The 21,078-nt window shown below is 51.4% G+C and overlaps 1 protein-coding gene across 2 annotated transcripts; it reads right to left on the bottom strand.

Annotated features, from left to right (window-relative positions):
• Positions 1-230: 230 nt before the first annotated feature.
• ADAMTSL5 (ADAMTS like 5) lies at positions 231-20,584 on the bottom strand. Of its 2 annotated transcripts, none has more exons than XM_035120916.2 (12): positions 20,298-20,584; positions 15,721-15,781; positions 10,853-10,989; positions 9,554-9,614; positions 7,565-7,673; positions 6,605-6,732; positions 5,807-5,930; positions 4,608-4,691; positions 3,776-3,939; positions 3,432-3,675; positions 1,798-1,869; positions 231-1,483 (listed from the first exon to the last, which is right to left on the bottom strand). In XM_035120916.2, exons 1-12 carry the CDS (start codon positions 20,504-20,506, stop codon positions 1,152-1,154), a joined length of 1,725 nt encoding a protein of 574 aa, XP_034976807.2. In that variant the 5' UTR covers positions 20,507-20,584; the 3' UTR covers positions 231-1,151. The 2 variants fall into 2 exon arrangements, with proteins under 2 accessions (XP_034976807.2, XP_034976808.2); XM_035120917.2 differs by having other exon boundaries at positions 10,853-10,992; positions 20,298-20,344.
• Between the last annotated feature and the right edge of the window lie 494 nt (positions 20,585-21,078).

The following is a 21,078-nucleotide window of genomic DNA, read 5'->3' as shown; positions in this document are numbered from 1 at the left end:
AACCCCTGCAATGCAGGAATCACAGCAATGGAATCCCTAACAGATGGCCACCCAACCCCTGCTTAAAAACCTCCAAAGGAGGAGAGTCCACTTTCTTCTGAGGGCAACAGAGCAGTCAAACCTAAATTTGGGGTCCTTTTCACACATCCCCTCTTCTCCCCACTGCTGCATTGTAAGTCTCCCCTTGCCGTCAATATCTGCAATCCCCCCCACCCTCACTGCCTATCACTCCTGCTCACAAGTTGGCGTCTGTGCATATGCAAAGGCTGTGTCAAATGTTTGCTTTGCTGGAGCTAGCTTGGGAAGTTTATGTGTTTCATTAGAGAGCCAGAGTGTTGGATTGGGACCTGTGAGACCTAAGTTCAAATCCTCCTACCTCGCCCATAGAAAGCTCCCTGGGTGGCCTTGGAGGTCAGTCCCTGCCTCTCAGCTGATATATCCCAGTGTGGTTTTGCCAAGAACCATGTCACCACATTATGCTCCCAGGAGATACAAATGCAATCAATGAATGAATCAATGCAGCATATCAGACTGTAGAATACCTTTACTGGTTTCGAGGAGCAGAAACGAAGACTGATCTTACGAAGCCGCAGGGACTCTGTATATGCCCCAGAGTCCTCTTGCAGGCAGCGCCCTCTGGGCAGAGTCGGGCATGGTGGCGCTGTGGCTTAATGTGTCCAGGAGATGGGTGGAAGTGCAGAGGTTACTGCAAGCCAGGCCACCAATGCCCAGGCGATCTTGGCCTGATTTTGGCAAGGGGAAGAAGGAGAGCATAGCCATTGGGGGCAATCCACCGACGCCAGTAGCTACATCTGTCGTGAATTCTGTCGAATTCTCTTTCAAAGCAGATTAGCACAACCCCCTCTGTGAGAAGAAAACCTTTCTTTTGTCTCCCCTGAATCTTCCAATGTTTTCCTCGCAGAGTCGAAACCTGAGCATGGCAGGGCATGTTAGGGAGACGCAGAATTCCATCACCCTGGGATTTAATGAAGGCAAAAGCACTTGAGTTCAGTTCTCCCTGGGCAATCCTGTTGTCTCCCTTCCCTTGAGCTCAGATGGCAGCCGCGAAAGATCCAGAGGTCTGCAGAGGATCCGTTTTCACGGCACTCCGGTGGTAGGAAGGTGGACACGGCAGAGACGGGACCCCTACTTTAGGGCGGGGTCCCTCCAGGCGCTAACCCAACTTGGGAGCAGTGCTTGGGGACATCCCTGAGCTGCAGGTCCTCGCGGGGCGTCCAGGGCCGGGCGTAGCCGCCCCGGGGCAACAGCAGCCGGTTGAGAGTGTGCTCGTAGTTGACGTGGCGCCGGGTCATCAGGACATACTCGCGCTGCTCGGCCAGCAGGGGGCAGTCGCAAGCGTCGGGCACCCAGACGAACTCGCGGCGCACGACGGGGAAGCGGTTGTGGTAGGTGTGGAGCACCTGCACGTCGTAGCGCGTCTCCTGCCCCACCCGGCGCTTGGAGAGGATTCGGGCGCGGAAGACTGCGCAGAAAAAGGTCAGAAGGGAGGGCTCTCCTGCAATGGCCTGCCTGCCCCCAAGGGGAAGAGCCCCAGCAGCAGCCAATCTCCCCCCACCCCACGAGTGACAGTCCTCCTCATCCAGCTCCCCTCTCCACCCTTAACCCTCCACCCTGAGAACTCAGGAGCTTTAGGGATAACAGGAAAGCGGGTGGGGGTTACTTGGCATGGGACCCTCTACGCTCCTCCCCACCTTGGCCCCGGAGGGAGGAGGGAGACGGTGGTGGTTTGGACTAGATGACCCCTGAGGTCCCCTTCTATGCGGAGGGGCCACGTACCAAAGTCGCTGCTGCAGTAGTGGTGGATGCGCTGGGATTTTCCCCTCGGAGAGTCGCACGCCCCGCACCGCCCTGCAGGATGAGAAGAAAGTATTTTGTGGGGGGAAAGGCACTGACCCCCTTATATTTTATGAGTACAGTCATACCTCAGTTTAAGTACGCTTCGGTTTGAGTACTTTCAGTTTAAGTACTCCGCGAACCCGTCTGGAACAGATTAACCCACTTTCCATTACTTTCAATGTGAAAGTTCGCTTCAGGTTAAGTTCACTTCAGGTTAAGTACGGACTTCCAGAACCAATTACACTCATACTTCGGGTTAAGTATGCTTCAGGTTGAGTACTCCGCGAACCCGTCTGGAACGGATTAATCCACTTTCCATTACTTTCAATGGGAAAGTTCGCTTCAGGTTAAGTTCACTTCAGGTTAAGTACGGACTTCCAGAACCAATTACACTCATACTTCGGGTTTAGTATGCTTCAGGTTGAGTACTCCGCGAACCCGTCTGGAACGGATTAATCCACTTTCCATTACTTTCAATGGGAAAGTTTGCTTCAGGATAAGTACGCTTCAGGTTAAGTACAGGCTTCCAGAACCAGTTGTGTACTTAAACCGAGGTACCACTGTAGTCCTTACTGCACTTCAACCCCGCCCTCCTTCCCCCTAGAAGTGCGGGGCGGCGTCTGGGGCTCTGGCAAAAGCCCTGTGAAGTAGGTCTGGCCGAGAGTTGGTGACATGAAAAGTTGCATGTGGGGAGGAACCCAGTTCCAGGCACAATAAAGCCCATCTGTCCCCCCCCCACTCCCAAGAATCCTGGGAACTGTAGTTTGTACTGCGCTGAGCTACAGTTCCCAGTACCTGAGGTTCTAGACAGGAGCTTCTCCTATGGTACTCCTCAGGCTTTTTTGTGGTGAAATGTCGCACTAATGAACTCGCAAGCTGGGGAGCTGCCTGCGTATGCCGAGAGCCAGGAATCCCACCTCAAATTATGGGATGGGAGCAGCCCAAGGCTCCCAGGGTGCCTGGAGGGTGCGAGCTGCTGAAAGCAGCAGAATCTGTGGAGAAATTTATTCATTTCATGGCACTTCTTTCCACCTCTTCCTCCAAGCAGCTCTAGGAGGCTCTGCTCATGTGGCCCTGCTCCCCCTTCTCATTAATTCCCACACCAACCCTGTGAGGTAGGCAAGGCAGAGAGAGGCAGGGACTGGCCCCCAAGGTCACCCAGGGCGCTTGGGTAGCTCAGTCATTCCTCCACCGCTTGGGGTTGAGCTAGATGACCCTTGGGGCCCCTTCCAACTCTACAATTCTACGATTCTATGAAAACAGGACATTGGAGCTGGAGGAGGGGGAAAGCAAGGGGACGGCAGACATGGGATCAGGGTCTGCATGGGTGGATAAAGGTAAAGGTAAAGGGACCCCTGACCATTAGGTCCAGTCGTGACCGACTCTGGGGTTGCGCGCTCATCTCGCATTATTGGCTGAGTACCTTGGAACAAATGCCACCACATCCCTCAAATCTCCTAGATTGCCAACAAGAAAATGTTTCTTTACAAGAGCACTCCATTCCTGAAACTATTGTGGGCGTAAAGGAAGAAGAGATGGACAGAGAATAGGGGTGGGGATAGATTTGAGGGTACCTGAGCTCCCTGGGGGCACTTTGGCTGGCAAGGGGGTTCCCTCCCCCTGAGGCGTCTTCCTGGCGATGTCGTTTTGGGAGGGCGGGGCTGGCAGGATGGTTTGGTGCTCCCTTGGTGGGCTATCCCCGACTTCCCTGGTCTGGGGCTGGCGAAGAGGGCTGGTGTCACTCTGGATGGGGTGGAAGCGCTCATTCGGGAGCCAGAACTGGAACTCGATGCCCGCGTTGGGCTCCTGGAAAAGGACCTGAGGCAGGAAACAGGCATCGGGTGCATAGGCGAGACCCAGTTAATATCCTTTGCACCCAGGTGGAAGACCCCCAAAACAATTCCCTGGCCCATCTCACCATGACCAGCAAGTCCTCCTGGGTGGGCCCAGCTGCCTCAAGGCTCTCGTGGGTGTCCGCTGTGCGAGTGTAGCGGAATTGGGTGCCTGCCACCTCGTACGTCCCTGGCCAGTCGATGGCCCAGTCCCCGTTGATGATGTAGCGCTGGTTTGCTGTCATCAGAGCTGGGGAGGGGAAGGAAGGATGTTTGGGGGAAGCATGTCCACAAAGGACCTCGGGAGCTTTGGGAGGAGCTTTTGGCTGGCCCCCTCCTCCCCAGCCAACCACCCCAGAACCCCCAAGGGAGCCTCTGGGTGCCTCCAGTTTCAGAGGAGGCGTGGGGAGCCAACACAGGCAGGGCCTGCTTGGGGGTGGCCCCTCAGGGTAATGCCACTGTCCTTGGAAATCAAGATGGTGATGGTGATGGTGATGGTGATGGTGATGATAATAATAATAATTTATTATTTATACCCCGCCCATCTGGCTGGGTTTCAAGAGGGGTGTTTGTGCAGAAAGTAGCTGTTCGACAGCATAACTCTCTCGGAAGGTGGTGCGCTCTCCTTCCTTGGAGGCTTTTAAAGAGAAGTTGGTGTCCATCTGTCAGGGGTGCTTTTGCTGCAACAGGGGGTTGGGCTAGATGACCCTCGGGGATCCCTTGCAATCCTTCTAGGATTCATGGGAGGTTTTTAAACCCCACCTGCAGAGGTTCCTGAATGTGTGTCCCATTTTGTAAAAGTGCAGTTTCAAAATAGGCAGTTGGTAGAATGCAATTCTTTGGGTCCCCAGCACTACCAAGGGGTCAGCATCAGGCATGGGTGTGGGAATAGGAACCTGCCCAGCGGCCCCCTCCTACCAAGGTAATTGCGGCTGTGGTCTGTCACCTTGATGTGTCTGGCGCCTGCCGGGATCCGAGTGACATTCTTGTAGCCAAAGTAACCTGTGAAGCAATCAGAGGAGAGCAGGTCAAGTGCAGGGGGGGGGGAGACACTGGGGAGGGAGGGGGTGAGGGGCTGCCCAGGGGAGGCAACCAGTGGGTGAAGGGGAACTGCATTTGGGGGGGGGAGGCTCAGAGCGTGACGTGCAGCGCTGGACAGAGGGCTTCCTCAGACCTACTCCTTGAAATGTCAGCAGTTGGATTGACACCTGTCAGAGATGCTCTAGCTGCGATTGCTGCACTGCAGGGGGTTGGGCTGGATGACCCTCAGGTGCCCTTCTAATTCTACTATTCTGTGATCTCATGCTTTTCAGTGAATTCCTGTTGGATCAAAAATCTATGTAGGAGAAGAATTCCCTGGCTGCCAAGATCCCAGGTTGGGGCAAGTTTTCTTTGGTGAGGGGACCAGAGCAGAGATTTAAAATCACAAACTACGCAGCAAAGTAAAGCATGGAAATGTAGACTGTGATTCCTTCAAATTATGCCCTTCTCAGTGAGTTCCAAAGTTAGGAAACACCATCAAAGCATTCTTGACATATGCCTATCAAGCCTCTGCTTAAAGACCTCCAAAGAAGGAGACTCCACCCCACTCCTTGGCAGCAAATTCCACTGCCGAACAGCTCTTACTGTCAGGAAGTTCTTCCTAATGTTTAGGTGGAATCTTCTTTCTCTTTGCACTTTGAGCTTCTCAGGAGGATGGAGAACCTAGCTCCTCCCAAGGTGAGCGGAAGTGGTCCTAGCTAAGTGTGGCAGGACAGCTGACTCTCTGGTATTACCCCCTTCATATGTTAATTAGACTTAAGCCTGTTGATTATAGTAGGCTGGTTAGGTTACCCCACCATTTTGTCTGCACTTTCCTAGCTGCAAACAGGACACCTCTTTTCTTCGTTGTTGCTCTGGGGCAGCGGAGCATTTTGAACAAACTTTCCGTTCTGCTGACTTCAATCCCTGACAAAGTGGCATGTGCGTTTGCCCAAAGTGAGGAAGGTGCTGGGGAGGGGAGGAGGAGGAGGAGGAGGAGGAGGAGATGGTGGTGCTTGGGGGTGAGGAGGAAGAGGAGCATGAAAAGCCAAAAGCCAAAGCATTCACCCACGGAGAACGTCAGGGCATTGAATCACCAGAGCTGGGAAAGGCTGCCCGGAAGACATGATGCACCAGGACACACGACTCGTTCCTGCCTCCGCAGACACCGCAAGCATCCACCTGAGACTCCGAGCCCAGCAGCCCATCGCAGCCAGCTCTCTGGAAGAGAGACCAAGAGGGGGGAGAATCAGGCACCAGATTTTTGGGGGAGGGGGGATTTGATAAATCTGTGCGTCTCCAGCAGAAGTCTAGCACATTCCGGAAGCAATCAGAGCATAAAAGGAGACTGGATGCTGGATACCCCAAAGGGATTTCCCCCCCCCCCCAGTTAGCATCCCTGTGCTATGTGCCCACCTGACTGTCCTGTTACTGGTGCCACATAAGACCCATTTTCCACATTAGGGTAGCAGCACCTACACATACCGGTAGAATCATAGAATCATAGAGTTGGAAGAGACCACGAGGGCCATCCAGTCCAACCCCCTGCCAAGCAGGAAACACCATCAAAGCATTCTTGACATATGGCTGTCAAGCCTCTGCTTAAAGACATCCAAAGAAGGAGACTCCACCACACTCCTTGGTAGCAAATTCCACTGCCGAACAGCTCTTACTGTCAGGAAGTTCTTCCTAATGTTTAGGTATATAACACATAACACCTTGACTATTGATATCAGGCAGACTCTTTTGGGCTCCTGCTGAGAAACATTCCTGTTTAGACAAGTCTACCTGCACGTTTGGAAAGTTGATGCAAGTTTTAATCTGCTTTCAGCCTATTCTTGTTTTAGCTTTTGGGGGTTTGCCTCAAGCCCTGACCCAAATCTGACGCGACTCACCAAACAACGGCCGCTGATGCAGAGGTCCCGGGAGTCTGGGCTGCAGCGGGTCCCATCCAGGACCCTCCCAAAGGTGTAGTAGAAATTGTGCCCTACAGCCAGGCAGTTCAGGTCGCAGAGGTTGGGGGCTGGCAAAAAAAGGGAAGAGGAAGAGGAGGAAGGGGGTCAGCCTGGACACAGGGGTCCAGCTCCAAGGGTCTTCTTGCGGTTCCCTCACTGTGAGAAGTGAAGTTGCAGAGAACCAGGCAGAGGGCCTTCTTGGTGGTGGCTCCTGCTCTACCATCTGATGTCAAGGATATTATAACCTATTACATGACTTTCCAAAGACACCTGAAGCAGACCTGTATCGGAAAGTTTTTTATGTGTGGTGTTTTACTGTGGTTTTATAATTTGTTGGGAGCTGCACAGTAATAATAATAATAATAATAATAATAATAATAATAATAATAATAATAATAGTTGTTGTTGTTGTTGTTGTTGTTAATGAGTACTATCGGGGAAACACCCACTTGCCCCCAATTCACACTCACCAGAGCAATAAAATGAACCAGAATGCAGCTAATTTGCACTTCTATGAATTTTGCAATGCCATTTCTCAACAACGCCCCCCCCAACCCAAAATGCATATTTTGTAGAAGGGGGGATGTGGATTAAAATGAATATATTCATGAAAATACCATGTAGAAATACATTGTATAATAGGAGGAATTGCTTGATTGTGTGTGTGTGTGTGTGTGTGTGTGTGTGTGTGTGTGTGTGTAAAATTTGCACTCAAATCCTGCCGAATTTTTGTGAGGATAGATAGATGTGTGAATGTTGTGAGATTAGAAAAATCAGAAACCGGGAGAAATGGAAATGGGAAGATTTGTTCCCCTACTCCATAAAGGACAGCACAAGAGGGGGGAAACCCCAAAACCTCCCCTTGGGCTTTAGATTGAGATCTCCCCAGGCTGAGCTCACCTCCATGGAAGGGGACCCATTGGTAAGGTGTCTGGCTGCCCAGGACAGGTTTGCCGTCGTAGAGGGAGCACTGGACAGCCCGGAAGGGGACGGATCCAGGAGGGCACTCCTGCAAGAGAGGAGGAAAGCCACAGCGTGAAAGGACAATGAGATGCAAGGAAACGGACACCCAGCCTGAACTCTCTGGCCACTGCCAGGATTGGGGCCCTGACGTTACCCATGGGCTGGAAAGATATGGCTTTCAATAAAAACTTTCACTTCACCACCCAACGTGGATCCACCTCTGCCTCTCAGCCAACTCCTGGTGACAACTGCTAGGTGACGCTGGACTTCCTCCCCAGCCCATTGGTGGTTGCTAGGCAATGCCAGCCCTTGACCCCCCCACGCTCCAAAGCATCCCTTGACAGTGGTCCAAAGTGGGGACCCTCAAAGCTCTCTGCATTTTTAGGACCGCTGCTCCTTATTTTTGCAGTTGTAGATTGCTTTCAGCTCTTTTTTTTTTTACCATTCTGCATTCTTTATTTTCATTATGTATTCTACGTTTTGTATACAGCGGTAGCCTGGTTCTCGAACTTAATCCGTTCCAGGAGTCCGTTCGACTCCTGAAACTGTTTAAAAACCAAGGCATGGCTTCCGATTGGCTGCAGGAGCTTCCTGCACTCAAATGGAAGGCTCGTCGAATGTTTGGGCTTTCAAAAAACGTTCGCAAACTTACTTCCGGGTTTGCAGCATTCGGGAGCCGATTTGTTCAACAACTGAACTGTTCGAGAACCAAAGTACCACACCACTGTATTTTAATTTTACGTTGTGAACTGCCCTGAGATTTACGGGTTTAGGGTGGCATGAAAATTGAATAAATAAATAATAAATTGTGACCAGCCCTGGGACTTTAGGGTGAAGGGCAGGTACAGTGGTACCTCGGGTTACAGACACTTCAGGTTACAGACTCCGCTAACCCAGAAAGAGTACCTCGGGTTAAGAACTTTGCTTCAGGATGAGAACAGAAATCGCATGGCTGCGGCGCGACAGCAGCGGGAGGCCCCATTAGCTAAAGTGGTACCTCAGGTTAAGAACAAGTTTCAGGTTAAGAACGGACCTCCAGAACGAATTAAGTTCTTAACCCGAGGTACCACTGTAATTAATAATTATTAATTGTCAGTAATAACAATGAAGAATAGGGAGCAGGGGTGCAAAGCAAGCTGCAGATATATTTATTGCTGTGTTGGGAGTCCACCTCCTTCCCTCCACAAAGCTCATGCGTACTTCTCCCCACCTCTCCATATCATCCAAGGGATATAGAGGCTGGAGACTCTTCACCTTTGAAGGTGACCCGGAAACTACAACTAATCCAGAATGCGGCAGCTAGACTGGGTGACTGGGAGCGGCCGCCGAGACCACATAACACCGGTCTTGAAAGATCTACATTGGCTCCCAGTACGTTTCCGAGCACAGTTCAAAGTGTTGGTGCTGACCTTTAAAGCCCTAAATGGCCTCGGTCCAGTATACCTGAAGGAGCATCTCCACCCCCATCGTTCTGCCCGGACACTGAGGTCCAGCACCGAGGGCCTTCTGACGGTTCCCTCGCTACGAGAAGCCAAGTTGCAGGGAACCAGGCAGAGGGCCTTCTCGGTGGTGGCGCCTGTCCTGTGGAACGCCCTCCCATCAGATGTCAAAGAGAAAAACAGCTACCAGATTTTTAGAAGACATCTGAAGGCAGCCCTGTTTAGGGAGGCTTTTAATGTTTAATTGTTTTATTTCATTTTTCTGTTGTAAGCCGCCCAGAGTGGCTGGGGAAACCCAGCCAGATGGGCGGGGTATAAATAATAAATTATTATTATTATTATTATTATTATTCAAAACGAGCCTTGTGGCTGATTTGAACCCTGGTTCGACCCTCTAACCTGGACCTGATACAAATGCAACCTCAAATACAAGCCCCGCAATAAGTGTGCGTGCAGCACTTAATTCTTTGACAAGGCAAGTACTCACATCCAGTTCACACACCCGGTACTGCCTGAGAGGCCCCTTGCACATCTCCTCCTCGGGGAACCTGTATGCAAAGAGGAAACACCTCCTTGAGAGGCTCATCCTGTGCAGAAGGAAGCCCCTTTGGGTGCAGCAGGGCTTACTCCCAGGTAAGCAGCAAGAGGATCGCTGGGCATGCATTCCCAAAGTACTGGGGCTACCGTATATACTGGCGAAGTGTTATACTGGCAAAGCTTGGCTAAGGCAGATTCCTGATGAATTCAGCCTTTTGGCTCAAAAGGTAGTACAGTGGTATTTCCTTATACATACATGCTACCGAAAGGCATCTATGAGCCAAGCAAAGGGAGAAAAAACACCCTCCAAGTGTCCCAATTTTCCAGGGACAGTCCTGGAATTACAGAAGCCATCCTGGTTTCTGATTTGATCCCGAAATATCCCAATTCTCTTTTTTCCTCCCTGTCTTGGAGAACAATTAAAAGTGGTGTGTGAAGGTTCAAAAGCTGAGTCCTGTTTATCCTGAAAATAAAATCCCTGCACCAAATGAAGGAAATGATGGCGCTGGCATACAAAGCCCTTCCTGCAATTTTGAAGGAAAAGATCACCAATCCACTTTACAGTCTTTCAGCTGCTAGCCAATTCTTAGGAAATGTGGGGGGTGTTTATTCCTTTATTGTAAATGGAGCCTGGCACTGCCTACTCAGAAGTAAGTCCCACTGTAGTCAATGGAGCTTACTCCCAGGTAACTGGATCAAGACAGCTCAGCCTTGCTCTGAGTTGATAATTAACTTTAGTTGTTTTCTACTAGGTAACACATGAGTGTTTAACCTTAGATCACATGAGAAGTATTGAATTGCCAATTTGCCATCTTGGAAGGGTGGTGCCTGGAAGTCTTTGTTTCTCAGGCTCTGTGAAAGTGAGGATGTAAATGCTCCAGGAGAATTGAATGCTGTCAAGGTAGGCAGACCTTTGCTTCTAGGTCTGTTGGGATCATTTCATATTTTGTAAAATGTTGGGTCTGTGTCAGTTCTGCAAGTAAAGTGTCAATTAAACTTATAGGCCTTGTTTTTATTCCAAAAAGAAGTCTGTTTTTATGTGTCCAGTTGCTTCACATGGAGTAATATTAATATCGGCAATATTTCCAACGTGGGAGAGCCTCCAGGTTGGCCTCCACAGCTGCTGTGATTCGAACCCAGGTCTCCACCACCTGAAGCCCAGCAGGCTAACTACAACCCCCATGCTAGCACCTCCCAGGCCATCACATCCCATGGCCCCCTCCCCAAGAAATAGGGCAGGCCAGCTCACCTGATGCACCGCCGTGTCCGAAAGGAGGCTCCGTCCCCGCAGGTACTGGAGCAGGCACTCCAGCTGCCCCAGTGCGTCCATGTCCCGTGGCTCAGCTGGCGTCTCTGGCGGGGCCGGGGGCCCATGTGGTCTGTCCCCTACTTAAAGGAAGATGTCAAAGTTACCAGGCTCTGGCAGGTGCGGGGGCAAGAGGGCAGCTTGGGGGATTACCTTCCCAATTCCCCTTGTCATGAGATGCAACATTTTGGGGAAGCAGCTATGCCTCGTAGGGGCCACCATGGAGAAGGTCCTGTCTTGGAGGTCTTCTTTGGAAGTTTTTAAGCAGAGGTTAGATAGTCACCTGTCATCCAGCCCTCAAGCATCCATGACCATTCAATCTCTGCTTAAAAACCTCCAAGGAAGGAGAGTCCACCACCTTCCATTCCACATTTGAACAGCTGTTACTGCCAAAAATTTCTTCCTGGTGTTTTGGTGGAATCTCTTTTTTTGGTAACTTGAAGCCATGGTTCAGGTCCTACCCTCTGAAGCAGGAGAAGCCAGGCTTGCTCCATTCTCCATGTGGCAACCCTGGAGGCAAAACATCCCCAATTCTCTCAACCGTTCCTCATCAGGTTTGGTTTCCAGACCCTTGATCCTCTTGTTTGCCCTCCTCTGCTCATCTTCCAGCTTGTCAACGTCCTTCTTAAATTGTGGCGCCCAGAATTGGACACAGGACTCCAGGTGAGGTGTGACCAAGGCAGAAGAGAGTGGGACTATGACTTCCCTTGATCTGGACTCTTGACTTCAGCTGATGCATCATTAGTCTGGGTGACTGGGAGCGGCCGCCGAGACCACATAACACCGGTCTTGAAAGATCTACATTGGCTCCCAGTACGAGCACAATTCAAAGTGTTGGTGCTGACCTTTAAAGCCCTAAACGGCCTCGGTCCAGTATAACTGAAGGAGCGTCTCCACCTCCATCATTCTGCCCGGACACTGAGGTCCAGCACTGAGGGCCTTCTGGCGGTTCCCTCGTTGCGAGAAGCCAAGTTGCAGGGAACTAGGCAGAGGGCCTTCTCGGTAGTGGCGCCTGCCCTGTGGAATGCCCTCCCAACAGATGTCAAAGAGGAAAACAACTACTGTACCAGACTTTTAGAAGACATCTGAAGGCAGCCCTGTTCAGGGAGGCTTTTAATGTTTAATAGATTATTGTGTTTTATTTTTCTGTTGGAAGCCGCCAGGAGTGGCTGGGGAAACCCAGCCAGAAGAGCGGTGTATAAATAATAAATTATTATTATTATTATTATTATTATTATTATTATTATTATTATCCTTTTTTTGCTGCTGCTGTTGCATCACCTCCTGTGCAACAACAAGGTCCTTTTGTATTGTTTTCATTCAGGATTTTCTAGTACAAACATAATCTTTATTTAAAGATCATAAACAAGGTCCTTTAGATGTATGGTTTAGTCATTTGGGAATATCCTGAACAGCAAGCCAGAGGAATTGGGGTGGGGGTTAATTGGGGTGGGGGCCCCCACCTGCCTCCATGCATTGCCCCCTCCTTTCTTTGCGAACTAGTCTTCCTCACTGCCCAGTGAAAGGGGGGGCGTTCTTTCAGCCTTCACAAAACACTCCTGCCATTGTCTTGGCAATTGTCTGTTTCTCATCCTTTCCACTCCTCTGAATGAAACCCTGGAGCCTCCTTCCAAATCTGCTTTATCTCTTCCCAGACATTTGGAAAGGGCTTTCTCAGTGCACCATGAAAAAACCTTCCCCACAGTGTGAAGGAGCCAAGCTCCGCCTGAGCCTGCAATGCACACACAACACACAGAGGACAGCTCCTTCCCAAAAGCTCAGGCTGCAGGCAGGAGGGGAGATAAGATCAGCATTTGCTAAACAGCCCAGATGCAGGAGGGTTTTTTTGGGGGTGGCGTGGGGTGGGGGAAGATCCTCCTCTCCGTCCCCCTTCCAGCAGTGGAGCCTGGGAAGGCCCCACTCTGTTTACAAAGGGAAGGTCAAGGGAACTAAATGTTTATCGCTGGGGCTAAGCAAGGGGCAGGACCACAAGGTGGAGGCGTCCCCAGTCAGTTGTGGCAGGGTGACCGCAGTGGCCACAAGGGAGGAGGGAAAGGGGGTGCATGGGGAGACAAGGAGAGGCTGGGTGGGTGCAGCAATGGGGCTGCATCGGAGCAGGTGGGCAGCTAGCTCATATCTTGCACAAAAATCTGCTTTTTTAAATTCGGAAATCCCCCAAAGCTCACAGCTCACAGGGATCCTGAGCCTGCCTTCTTGCTTCAGAAAACAAAGAAGCCCTTTGAACAGTCAGATGCAGCCCCCCCCCTCTCCAGCAGAGCACCCACATGGTATGCAGAAGGCTCCAGGCAGGACTGTCTGGGAGAGGACACCCCCCCCCCCGAGTCTCAAAAACCTGGAGAGTTGCTGCTGGTCAGTGCAGACAATACTGAACTAGGTGAGCCCAAGTTCTGGCTCGAGATAACGCTGCTCCGTAAGAAACTAGCAACTGAGATAGACTGCCTCTGGAGCTGGAGGTCCCATAAGGGCCTAAGCAGAGTCCAGAAAAGCAAAGGGAGATCTTTGCTCTCTCCTAGTGGGTTTCATGAAATTGGTGGATAAACATCCAGGGAGAGGGTGGAATAAACAGGTTGGCGGCCAGCAGACGGGAAGCTGGCAGGGCTGAGCGTTGCTTCCATCACCAAAGCAAGCAAAGGCAGGCCTGCCAGGGATAGAATCATAGAATCATAGAGTTGGAAGAGACCACAAGGGCCATCCAGTCCAACCCCCTGCCAAGCAGGAAACACCATCAAAGCATTCTTGACATATGCGTGTCAAGCCTCTGCTTAAAGACCTCCAAAGAAGGAGACTCCACCACACTCCTTGGTAGCAAATTCCACTGCCGATCAGCTCTTACTGTCAGGAAGTTCTTCCTAATGTTTAGGTGGAATCTTCTTTCTTGTAGTTTGAATCCATTGCTCCGGGTCCGCTTCTCTGGAGCAGCAGAAAACAACCTACCTCCCTCCTCTATATGACATCCTTTAACATATTTGAACATTGCTATCATATCACCCCTTAACCTTCTCTTCTCCAGGCTAAACATACCCATGCTTTAGCTGAGATTCCTGCATTGCAGGGAGTTGGACTACGTGACTCCCAGGGGTCCCTTCCCAACTCTACGATTCTAGGATTCTAAGATTCCTTCTTGTCTTGGATGGAAACTTCCCTTGCAGCCATTGCCCCGTCCACTTTTGCTCCTTGCTCTGCCCATCAGTGGCCTCTGGCCCCCAGAAGGAGATGTGGCCCCCGGTCCCCTTTGCGTGCTCTCCTCCATTGGCGTCAAAGATCCCAAGGGAAATCTTATTCTGGTTTCATCCTGCTCCAGCCAAGGGTCCTGGGAAAGGGGCTCGGATGATCGCCTTGCCTCTGGACATTTTCAGCCTAATTGCATTAAAACTACAGTATTTACAAATTGGACGCTCTCTGCACCCAGGTCTCACTGTTTCCTGTTGGCCTCAGAGGCAGCACTCTCCCCTCCCAGAACCTCCCAGAACCCCAACTCCGTTCACTAGGCCTCACTTCCCCTCAGCCACTGGTCCCAGCCGCCTCCCAATCTGCTGCCCCAAGCAGGATCCTGAACCTGGGGAACCAAGGGGGGAAGCAACAGCAGGACCCCTCAAGGAAGCACAAGGTTGACCATGCAAATGTCGCCTCCTCCTCTGACCAGACACTGTCTTTCGGAACTGGGAGACTGAACTTGGCTGGCTGAAAGCTTGGCTGGAGACTGACCACTTTAGCCATTGCTTGGGCTGGCTGCCAGTCCAAACAAAGGATGCTCTGTCAGAATCAGGCCCACGCAGGCCCATCTGGTCCAGCCTCCTCCTCTCACAGTGGCCTAATACCCCTAAGAACCTAGGAATCCAGATAGACTGCCTTTGGACCTGGAGGTTCTATGTGGATGTAAGAAGAGCCTGTCTTCTGGCTCAGGCCAAGGGGACCCATCTAGTGCAGCATCCTGCTCTCAGTTGCCTGTGGAAAATCTCCAAGGGAGCTCCCAGCACAGGAGCAACTCTCCTGTCCTATTTGGGTGCATTGCTGCCTCCAAATATGGAGGAAGAGCAGAGCCTCCCTAGGTAGGAGCCCTCAACAACCCTCTCCTCCTCCTCCTCCTCCTCCTCCTCCTCCTCCTCCTCCTCCTCCTCCTCCTCCTCCTCCTCCTCCTCCATCATCTCCATTGTTATTGTTATTGTTATTGTTATTGTTATTAAATATTTATACCCCGCCCATCTGGCTGGGTTTCCCCCACCACTCTGGGCGGCTTCCAACAAATACTAATACACATTAAAATATCACAGATTAAAAACTTCCCTAAACAGGGCTGCCTTTAGGTGTTTTCTAAATGTCAGGTACTTGTTTATTTCCTTGACCTCCGATGGGAGGGCGTTCCACAGGGCGGGTGCCACTACCGAGAAGGCCCTCTGCCTGGTCCCCTGTAGCTTTGCTTCTCGCAGTGAGGGAACCGCCAGAAGGCCCTCGGCGCTGGATCTCAGTGTCCGGGCTGAACAATGGGGGTGGAGACGCTCCTTCAGGTATATAGGATGAATTTGTCCAGTCCTCCTAAAGCCATCCAAGTGGGTGACCATTGGGAGTTTCTCATGTGAATTTTGTGCTGCGTCAGGAAGTTCTACCAAGCCAGAATTGGACTCTCGTCTTCCCTCCCTCCCCACCACCTTAAAGCTTTGCTTCACACCCCGCCCGCTGAAGAGTTCTGGAGGCAACAAATCAGCTTTAACAGCACAACCTGGATCTGCCAGCATGTGGGGGGCCGGGGGGGGGGCCCTCTGGGGCTCCCAGTCACCTGGTCTCCAACTTACCTGAACGGTGCACAGGAAGGTCAGCCAGATGAGGAAGACAGTTGTCAGGGGAGAGGTGCTCCTGCAAGAAAGAGAAGGAAATACTCTAAAGAGGGCTATTGCCAGCTTCATTAATGGCTGATCCTGAAATTTTGGATCCCCTCCAAGCTGTTGCCAATGCTTTGTGCTAGTTTTGTGCCTTGAACCCCTCATTTTGTGCCGATGCCCCAACTGAGTAATTGACACTCTAACTGGAGAGGGGGGTAGGAATACCCCAAAACCCAACATTGTCTGATTGAAGCTTCTATGGTCCAGAAATCAGGGGAAGGAGAGAGGGAGAGGGAGAGGGAGAGGGAGAGGGAGAGGGAGAGGGAGAGGGAGAGGGAGATGTATGGACAGGTCAAGTTGGTGGCCGTTGCTACTGCTTGTGGCAGGGAGTTCCACAGTTTAACCAAAAAGTCCTTCCTTTTCTCTGTCCCAAATCTTCCAGCCCTCAGCTCCGTTGGATGCCCATGATTTCTAGCAGTAGGAGAGAGAGAGAGAGGAAAACTTTCCTCCTGCCACTCTCCACATTCCAGGCGTCATTTTATAACCTCCTACCAGGTCACATCAGCCTCATCTTTTCTTGAAACTCAAAAGTCCCAAACACTTCAGCCTTTCTTCATTTGCTTAACTGCAGCCTCAGTTTGCAGAGGGTCCCCCCATGGCCAGGGGGCTTCTGGGCATGTGCAGAGGGCCTTTCCCCTTATGGTTCCCCCCCCCAAAAAAATCAGTCCCCTGGGCAAGGAGAGGAGAATAGCAAGCTGCCTGTTCTGGACACCACCTGACGCTGGCAGATTTATTCTGACATTTCATTCTGAGAGGGTGAGAGGCAGCAGCGATAAGGGGCTCACGTGTCCTGGAAAAAGAATGGGGGAGAGGGAGGGGTCCCCTCAGAGGGTGTCAGTTGCATCCAGGGCCTACAGAAAATTATGCAGAAGAGAGGAAATGGGGGTGGAGGAGAGAGAGAGAGTTTTCCTCTCTCTCTCTCTCTCTCTCTCTCTCTCTCTCTCTCTCTCTCAACACTGGGCAGCCAACAAATGTGGAAGATTCGGGGCAGAGAAAAGGAAGGATTTCTCGGTTAAACTGTGGAACTCCCTCCCACAGGAGGCAGCAATGACCACCAGCCTGGACAGCTTTTAAAGAGGGTTGTACAAATTCATGGAGTAGGAAAGGGCTAGGGATTTCTACTAGCCAGGCTGGCTCCGCTCTGCCTCCACAGTCTGAGGCAGCAATGCTTCTGAATCCCAGTTGCTGGAAACCACAGGAGGGGAGATTGTGGCTCTTGCACTCAGATCCTGCTTGTGGGTTTCCCAGAAGAGGTCTCTAGTTGGCCACTGTGAGACAGGATGCTGGGCTAGATGGGGGGGGCAGCTTTGGCCTGATCCAGCAGCCAGGTTCTTTGTATGTCCTCATGGAACCTCCAGGCTCTGAGGCAGTCTATCTGGATTCCTTATTTGGACCCCGTGAGAGGAGGATGCTGGGCTGGGTGGGCCCCCTTGGGCCTGATCCAGCATCCAGGCTCCCCTTATGTTCTTAATCAAAGTGGGGAAAAGAAAAATCCAGACTCTCTGGAGACAAGGGAGAATCAAGGGCAGAGGCGGGCAAAATGCCAGGGGTGTGAGTCACCCAGAGCTTCTGAGAGTGCAAAGCTGGTAGAATCTCAGTCTTTCATCACTCCAATTGCCACAGTCTGTTTACAGCAGCAATAAATTACATGCACACATGCCAGGTGGTTGTGTGAGTCTGCAGTGCACCAGCCTCCTTCCGGAGGGGCCTTTTCCAAGCGGGTGCCCGCCAGATGTTTTGGGGGCTGCATCTCTTCCCAGCTGCAGGATGGAGGAAGTTGCCATATGTGGGAGTAGAATCATAGAATCACAAAATCATAGAGTTGGTAGGGAGCCCCAGCGGTCATCCAGTCCAACCCCCTGCCATGCAGAAATCTCAGCTAAAGCATCCATAACAAATGGCCATTCAACCTCTGCTGAAAACCTCCAAGAAAGGAGAGTCCCCAACCTCCCAAGGAAAACTGTTCCACTGTCAAACAGCTCTTAGTGACATGAAAGTTTTTCCTGATGTTGAGACGGAATCTCCTTTATTGCAACTTGAAACCATTGATCCGAAAAATAATTATCGGCATTGATTCAGGACTGGAAACCTTTTTGCATGAAAGAGAAAACACACTTGCAATATTGTGATTTAAAGATTGAAAAAATGCTGATTATAGGAGATAGGAAGTTTGGATGTTAAGGAGTGAATACTGTACAATGCTTAGCTGCAGGACAAAAAACTGGAAGTCTTTAACTTTATTTTTCTCTTTTCCCCTCTTCTTTCTCTCCTCTCTCTCTATTTTAAAAAAAGTCTCTCTGGATTGGTTCTTTTTTTAGATTAAGTATGTAATGTATTACATACTTAATCGAGTCCCATGGACTGCAAGAAGATCAAACCTATCCATTCTGAAGGAAATCAGCCCTGAGTGCTCACTGGAAGGACAGATCCTGAAGCTGAGGCCCCACCTCATGAGAAGAAAAGACTCCCTGGAAAAGACCCTGATGCTGGGAAAGATTGAGGACACAAGGAGAAGGGGATGACAGAGGACGAGATGTTTGGACAGTGTTCTCAAAGCCACCAACATGAGTCTGACCAAACTGTGGGAGGCAGTGGAAGACAGGAGTGCCTGGCGTGCTCTGGTCCATGGGGTCACGAAGAGTCGGACACGACTAAACAACTAAACAACAACATGTAATGTATTATAAAAATATATTTGTGATGGGTATGAATTTTTGCATATTTTTGGACAAGTATCAACAAAAATACTATTAAAGAACAAACAATTAAAAAGGAAGTGCTGGGACAGGCTCCCTGGAATGGCTCCCTGCAAGTTGAGCCATGCTAGCATTCCCCTGGTATTAACAAAGCAGACGGAGTGGATCTCAAAGCAGTGGTCCCCTTCCTGCTGTGTGAGGACATCCCTTCCTATGTAGGGCAGAGCAAGCGCTTGCTGAGACGCTCCCCCTTCTTTTCAGGCCTTCAGGGCAGGGGCAATTCTTGCAATGCAGGGGGTTGGGATAGATGACCCTTGGATCCCTTCCAACACTACATTTATTTGATTCTACAGGGCAGGGACAAGTGCTCCCTTTCTGAGCACCTGGAGATGCCAGCGGCACTTCAGGCTGCCTGACGCTTGCATGCCTCAAAGACGCCGGAGGCAGCAAACAGGGGCGGGGAAACATAGACAAGATTTAAGGGGCATCACATAAAGTTCTGGCGCAGCAGGAGCGAAGCCAGACTCGCTTCCCATTCTCCTGCCTAAGCCCGAGGGGAGCAGCAGCTCTGCTGGAGCCAGCAAAGCTCAGCTTTGGCCCTCTGAGCATTCACAGAGTGGCTTTTCCTTGGTCTATTCTCCAATGTCTGATAGGCCTACATGGCCCTAACAGCCACCCAGCCACCAGGTCTTCTCTCTTAAATTGAGAAAGTGCAGCTCACAGGCACTCCCTGGGCATGGAATCATAGAAGCATAGATTTGGAAAAGACCCCGAGGGTCATCTAGTCCAACCCCCTGCAATGCAGGAATCTCAGCTAAAGCCTCCATCACAGAGAGAGGGTCATTCAACCTCTGCTTTAAAAGCCCCAAGGATGGAGAGTCCACCACCTCCTGAGGAAGACTGTTCCACTCTTGAATAGCTCTTACTTTCAGAAAGTTCTTCCAGTTGTTTAGTCAGAATCTCCTTTCTTGTCACTTGAAGCCATGGGTTTGAGTCCTACCCTCCAGAGCAGGAGGAAACACAATTGTTCCCTCTTCCATGTGGCAGCCCTTGAGATATTTGAAGATGGCTCTCCTATCTCCTCTCAGTCTCCTCTTTCCCAGGCTAAACCCAACTCCTTCAACCGTTCCTCATCACACTTGGTTTCCAGACCCTTGGTCGTCTTGGTCACCCTCCTCTGCATGCCTTCCAGCTTGTCAACACCCTCAGGGTCCCTTCCAACTCTAGTATTCTATTATTCTGTTAAGGGCTGAAAATCCAGTAGTCCAGAATTCTAACTGGGTGTGGGTTGGGTGAGGTGGAAGGATGTCCAGTTGTCTCTGTTTCCCTCTAAGCAGCTTAGGAACAGGGCAAAATGCAAGCAAATAACGTCAATGAGAAGTCAGAGAACAGGGCAGCCTGCAAAACACTGAGCTGGCTGAAGCTCAGTATTGTCTACACTGGCTGGCAGCAGCGGCTCTCCAGGGTTTCATGCTCAGGGGTCTCTCCTAACTGGGGAGGCCAGCAGGGATTAAACTAGGGACCCACAGCAAAGATTGAAGTCAGGCACCCGAGGGAGATCCCTAAAACGTCGCCCCCCAAAAGTCTGGGGAGATACATGCGTTGGTGCTTGTGATGGTCTCGATGTGCCTTTTCCACCCCATAACTCGGCAGCCTGTCTGCGACCCCCCTCCCCAAAGCACAGACAGACCCATTAGCCCCCCCTCTCTCCCCACAGCACCTTAGCCGAGCCATTCCGGCCCGAGCCTCAGTTTCCCCCATCTCCAGCGCGCCCCGCCGATTAGCTCCACTCACCCGGCGCCGTCGGAAGTGGCGCGCTCCTGGCCCGCGGGACCCTCCCTGGCGCCCGCGGGCCTCCCAGTCCCGCCTAGGGCCGAATCTCCTCTTCTCCCCGTTCGCATCGCAGTGCCGCTGCGTCCCGGGACCTTTATGCAAAGGGGGCGCCCGGGGGCACCCGAGGTCCAGGCGGCTTGAGCGAGCGGGTCCCCCGCGCCGAGACTCATCCTTCCTGCTGCTTCGTCGGCTGCTATGGAGCGGGGCCCGGCGGGGCTTGGACGGCGTCCCGGGGTGTGTGTGTGTGTGTGTGTGTGTGTAGAGAGAGAGAGAGAAGGAGGGGGACCCCCCCCCACTTGCTGCTGCCTCTTCCCCAGAAAGGCTGCCGCTGTCCTCGGGTTCCTGAACATGTCAAATTCCACCCTCCAGCAACGGGGATATTTTTACGCAGGCAAGAAGGGTGCGAGGGGGGGGGGGGAAGGTTCGGAATTGAGGGCTCTTAACCCTGTTAACGCGGCGCAACCCATTTCAAGAGCATGGCTAAAAATACGCCCCCGCCCCCCAGCTCAGCCCACACGCGACACCCCTCTAATATTGCCCCCTTTTTAGTGGAGGCGCAAACTTTTATTAGGGTCGCAAAGGGTGAAAACTTTACTTGGGATTGTCTGAATTTCTAGGGGGTGAGAGAGAGGATTAATATTAACCCCCTCGGTCTCCTGCCTCATTTTCCAGGCCGCCTGCCAAACACATGGAGGGGCAGACTATAAATAAATGCGCACTCTTTTTTTGGGGGGTGTCAAAA

This window comes from Zootoca vivipara, chromosome 6, assembly GCF_963506605.1.
Source record: "Zootoca vivipara chromosome 6, rZooViv1.1, whole genome shotgun sequence".
Taxonomy (NCBI): Eukaryota; Metazoa; Chordata; class Lepidosauria; order Squamata; family Lacertidae; genus Zootoca; species Zootoca vivipara.
This window is presented reverse-complemented; position numbering and strand designations above follow the sequence as displayed.